Source organism: Poecilia mexicana, unplaced genomic scaffold (genome assembly GCF_051168715.1).
Source record: "Poecilia mexicana isolate PSO_F unplaced genomic scaffold, ASM5116871v1 scaffold_9, whole genome shotgun sequence".
In the NCBI taxonomy this organism is placed as follows: domain Eukaryota; kingdom Metazoa; phylum Chordata; class Actinopteri; order Cyprinodontiformes; family Poeciliidae; genus Poecilia; species Poecilia mexicana.
Window position 1 is genome coordinate 18,342,871 of NW_028263378.1, and position 5,908 is coordinate 18,348,778.

The 5,908-nt window shown below is 36.1% G+C and overlaps 1 protein-coding gene across 1 annotated transcript; it reads right to left on the bottom strand.

Annotated features, from left to right (window-relative positions):
• Positions 1-1,979: 1,979 nt before the first annotated feature.
• Positions 1,980-5,905, bottom strand: tmem167a (transmembrane protein 167A). Its single transcript, XM_014989132.2, has 4 exons — positions 5,808-5,905; positions 4,600-4,709; positions 3,609-3,643; positions 1,980-2,812 (listed from the first exon to the last, which is right to left on the bottom strand). Exons 1-4 carry the CDS (start codon positions 5,808-5,810, stop codon positions 2,742-2,744), a joined length of 219 nt encoding a protein of 72 aa, XP_014844618.1. The 5' UTR covers positions 5,811-5,905; the 3' UTR covers positions 1,980-2,741.
• Between the last annotated feature and the right edge of the window lie 3 nt (positions 5,906-5,908).

Below are 5,908 nucleotides of genomic sequence, written 5' to 3' on the forward strand. Positions count from 1 at the left end.
AAGGGACTGCATAAGGGCCTATTGAGATTTGGATGCTCATCAGGGACTAAGTTATCAAGAGGGAGTTTGTCTACAAGTGTTGACCTTTGATAAGTCCCACACACTGACAATGTGCGTGGGACTGCCCATCGTTCAGAAGTTAAACTTCTTTGAGAATTTGATCCATAGTTAGCAGAAAGATTCTTCTGCCAATTATTTACAAGGTAAAACTGAGCAGGTTAACTGTGAAGTAGAGATAAAAAACACCAACACCCCAAAACAAAGTTGTACAAGCAAACTGAACTTTGGTCATCAGAAACCTGTTCTGGTTGCAACTCTGAGGAAGGAACTTAGATCTGGAAATGACTTCAACACCAGGTAAAACATGCTGCAGTTCCAAGTCTGAAAACCAGCGGGGTTTCCCAATAGTTGTGTGGTCTGTCTCCACCCTAAATACTGTTAGCAAACCAAGCCAATAAAGTATTTCTACATGTTTTGTACTTTCAATTACTGTGGGATAATCTTCACTAAAGTATCGTAAGAAACACCTGATGAGAATCAAATCAACAAAAGTGTAAAAAAATTTATTTTTTTTTCTGGCAGCTGCATGGCAGTCATTAGGGATGCAAAGATTGGTTTAGTGAGAAGCCTCTGATCTTCCTACTTGGATTTCTGACTCTGGTGGGACTGACCCATTAGTTTCACTAACCCGACACTTGCAAATTTCAGTTTGTGAATAAAAGTGCATAATTAAGCCACATATTCCAACAAATCATTTTTGCGCTGTTTTGATAGCAGAAAAAAAAACAAAAAAAAAACTGGAAAACCTACTGGAAAAAAGTTGGGAACAACTAGTTTGGAGTAATGGTTCTCGATATCTTTCTGCAAGTACCATTATTTTTGAAGGGCATTTAAAAAAACAGTAGCATAACTATTTGTCTTGCTTGTTTTAAAGCAAAAACAAACAAACAAAAAACATCTACCCATGGTATTACTTGATTGGTTGAAGAATGTAACGTTACTTTTTTACAAAGGCAGAAATTAAGGTCTGAAGAATCAGAAGGTACATTTTCACCCACCCAACCTCAAAATCCAATATGGCCACCTTGTCATATTGTAATGACAGTAAATGTAATGGCAGTTAAAAATAGCCATTGTTACTCATGTGATCACAGTTCTATACATAGTGTATATGTATAGTACTGTAGCAAGTCTATCAAACAGAAACACTTGCTTCAGTGTTTCATACCATTTTATTTTTGACTGGGTCAAATACATTTCCAGGTCAAAAAGGATATCAGTGAGCAAATACAAAGGATTTCTATTTTCTGTGTAAAATCTTTACTGGGTTTCACTGTACTCCTTACTTCAGTAGTTTCTGACTCAAGAAAGGTCACTTTACTTAATCAACATATACTGTTTCTTTGTGGCTTTACAATCAGTTTTTAATCCAGTTTGAGATCCATCAGATTAGGAAAAGAAGTGTGACATGCACACCATCATTTGCCAGAATAGTTAAACTTTGTGGTCGAAAATAATTCAGGCAGCATGTTCTGATAACATCGCTTTTCACCACTTTGTTAGAGCAATCGCTTGCTGAAAGCAGCATTTAAAATCCAGTGGTAACATTGTCTGGGAATTCTGCTCTTATCCTGTCTAACAGTTAAAGGATTATTCAAATCAACAGCAACATGTGATCGCAATTCCCAAAACATGCTGCATGAACTCCACAGTAACCTAGATTTTGTCCACGTAATTGTAGTAACTTCAAGGTTTTTCCGATTTAAATGAAAACCCAACATATGTCTGCTGACGCCATGGAATGTATATAGTTATCTGTCTCTTACAGTAAACCTTGAGAACATGAGTGCTGACTCTATGATTACAGGGAATGTTATTCCATGGCCTTCAGTCTGCAGGACTATATTTAAACAAGAACTCAACACCTGTAAAGATCTAGGTAGGATGACATATTCTGTACTATTAATTTCATAAAGAAACAACATTGAAAGAAGATTTATTGCAAATGCATTTTTGCTTGTCTATAAAGAGAATTAACAACACTCCTTACTGTGAGACATTACAACAAATATAACCAAGATAAAAGACAGTACTAATCGAAAATAAAGAATTAAAAAAAAATGTTTTTCATAAAATAAATAGCTGCAGTCTGAGTGATTTCTTTTTTTTTAAATAAGGGACAAGAAGAAACTTGACATGTCTACAGAAGTAAACTGGTGTTGAATGTGTCAACTTCTTTAGATACAAGAATCCAGACAAACCATGAAAAGCTTTTAGAAGTATGGAAATTTATGTGGATTTCTTTTTTCTTGTGTGTAAAATTTAAGCTTGTTGCAATTATAAACAAACACAAATCCCCCAATTTTCTTTGGCGAACTATGTATCAATTTATCCCGCAAACAGTTGTTAATAGAAGCAAAGCCACTCCTGAGTCCCGCCCCTCGCGAACGCACCTGCATCAGAGTCGTAAACATTTCAGGTGAACACAGACCCAAATCTGGAGCTCTGCAGAGTGGATTAGACAGACCGGGACTATCAGCACACCCCTGTGCTATCACACACACACAAACATTCTGTGTCTCCGTGGTTACGGCATGTTAAAATTAGGCTTTATCTTTTTGTAATTTTAACACATTATCCAAGTGATAGCCAATGGAAGTCCTTTCTGGGAACATACAGTCCATGCCTCATTTCTTGTCCATGTCTTCATTGTTCCATTTGTAATTGTACCGGCCGCTGTGCTACTGCAGGAACAGTATACTGAACGCCATGATGACACAGCAGCAGGCCACCCAGGGACTCTTCCGCTCACCTGAAGAAAGGGAACAATGTCAAAATTTAAGAAAATTATTTCATAATGCTAATTTCAGGACATAGAAATTGTGGAACTGTAACAATGCACCCCGACAAATTACAACATTGAAAGGTTTATTATTTAGATTTATTTAAGTAAGTTGACTGGAATAGATCTTGATCCCTCACCCCCCCAACTTCAATGTCATAAACCCAATAAAAAACAAGAAAGACTTAATACAAAAATTTTATGTAACGGCCTACACTACTGCAGTGAAGGTTGCTTATTTGACATGTATCCAATAGACAGCAGCTGACTCCATCCACATGATTCTGGTTGTTCATAGAGGGCTGTATACATGCATATGAAAGGAAAGTGCTTCCAAAGCCACAGCATACAGAAGTATCCAGAACATGGCCACAACTTTTATATTTCTAATGTTAGGCCATCCCTGATTCAGACACAACAGCAGGAGTACAGAAAAGAAGACTATGGCCTAGTGGTCCAGACTCCTCTTATCAGATGAAAACGAGCTTCCAGAGTCTGGATGAAAAACAGACAGGCACAGAGTCGCTTTAAGTACACTGTGAAAATTTCAATTAGTCATGTTTTGGAGTGTTGGTCCAGCGTTTCATAAGATCTAAAATCAGCAAAGGTGTCTTCCAGATAATCTTAGAAGACTTCTTGTTTTTCTTTACCGACAAGCTTTGCAGAGATGCTGATTTCATTATACAGCAACATTTGACGCAACCTGATGACCAAAATACATTAACTATGATAATAATTTAATGAGAGGCATTAATAACATGCTTACCTATTCTGGCACATTTCCAGAAAATTCCTAGGAGTCTATAACACAGAATAAAAGAAAACATTTAAAAAATAATCATTAACATTTCCTGAAATCTAGTATTTTATAAACTTTAATAAATATTGAGAGCAGAAGTTGTGATAATCTTTGTCACCCTCACTCCATAAAAAAGAAAAAAGAAAAAGAAAACCAGGAAGGCTGCCATTCTAGTAAAGTATGGTGGATATTAGGATGTCTTCCAATATTTATTGACTAATAAGTAAATATCTAGGGCACAGTCAGAACAGCACATTTTAAAAAAAGTATTTTACTATTACACAGATATAAACAAAAAGAATATTGCCATATGATCATATTTAAAGATTTATAGCATCTCCATTCATCAAAGAGCAGCACAAAATACCTCATTCCTTTCACACAAGAAATTACAAATCCTTCCATCTGCCACCCTTCCTGTTATGTTTGTCTAGAGAAATGCCTCTCCCTTCATCAGTGCTGTGTGAGTCAGTGAATGAGTTCAGCTTTGGCCACATATGGACTGTGCCAGGTTTATTAAACAAGTGAATCACAGAGTTTGCACATGAAACAACAATGAGCTTATGATTATTAAAATGTGTTCTTATGCTTCCAGACCCCAGAGACAAGAGAGAGGCTTTTTAATAAGTGTAAACAACTTTCAATGGCCACAGTGCATTACAAAAAATGATTATGTGAATAAGAATGAACTAGTAGTTTAAAACCAATCACTTTATAGTGAATAAGCACTTGGATAGATGAGCAATAATTGGCCTTGATCATATACAAGAAGATATAAAGACAAAGCATGATAGACCAAAGCCAATGGCAACTCTTCCTGACAGTGTGTTGATTATGCAGCTTGATATTATTGCCATCAAGCTGAAAAACAGAAAATTATTATTTTTTCTTTTCTTTTACAACCAGAGAATCTGAAACATGTCAGATGATTTTTTTTTTTAAATCTGTCGGATCATACCCGGTTTTATTCTTGTCCAACAGGCTGGGAGCGAGCGCTCTGATGTAGGCACAGGTACAGATCAGCAGGAGAATCACGGTTAGCAGTGACTGGAAGTTGAAAATGGCTGACTGTAAAATAAAAAAACAAATACATATTTGACACAAAGTTCTGCTCAGTTAAGCCGTATAGAGAAATACATCTAATTTCTTTTCATTTGGTTATAAAATGATCACATTTCATAACCAAATATCAAACGTCTGACTTTTTTCTCGCATGTTTATTAAAGCTTTAAAAAATGGGAATGGTGCACTTTGTTGTTATTTAGTTATTGCTCAGGTTTTACAAATCCGATCACCTTTAATACATATGTCTGTACCAGGAGGTCTGTGGTTTGTACTCCAACTCATGACTTTGTTACTGGCCTCATCACTTCTGAAAAAAGTAGGTTTTTTTATGTGCTACTATGGGCTGGACTTTTAGGAAAGACGCTGAGAAAAATCTTTATTATTTCTTATATTCTGGTTTGTGACATCATCTGTGCTAAATACTGACTTCTCTCACAAGTTAAAAAATAGTTTTAGTTGATTTTATATGCTAAAAAAAGAAATGAAAAACGAGCAAAAACAATTCAACCACTTTCATGAGTACATGCTTAGCTAGTCTACCAAATGATAGTTTATGATAGCTACAGCCTTATTACCACCCTACTATATATATTTATGAAAAATCTAACTTTTAATATAAACATCAAATGGAAGTTTGTAAAAGAAGGCTGTTAGAAAGATTAACATGCATCCCTGCTTATCCAGTTAAAACAAATCTCTCTAGTTAACCTAGTTAAATAAGTGTGTTCGGTCATTATAAACTGCCACGCTACAGAGCCAGATGCTGTAAGTGGTCCAGCTACGTGGCACACCTTCAAAAAATATTACGGTTTGCATCGTTTACAGCAACGTACGGGTCTTTAAACGGTGACACATAAGCTATCTCATGTGATAATACGGTTACGTTCGCAATGTATCCATTTTCGAAAACACCACAGCGGAGTTTGCTAAATCTTTAGCCGATTTTAGCAACTCAGTTTGTTGGGTTAGCATAAACTGCATGTCTGCTAGCAGCATGCCACGCAGCTTCCAACTGACGGACAACAAAAGCAGACTTGAATTTTAAAATACATAACTGCACTATAAATTAAGATGTCGCTAATAAAATGAAAACAATCTTACCATTTTGATAGCAATCAAAGCCACATCACACTTCCTGTCTTTTGGAATTTACGTAGTATCACTAGTGAGGACGTCTCTTACGTAAACACGTATCGAACTGC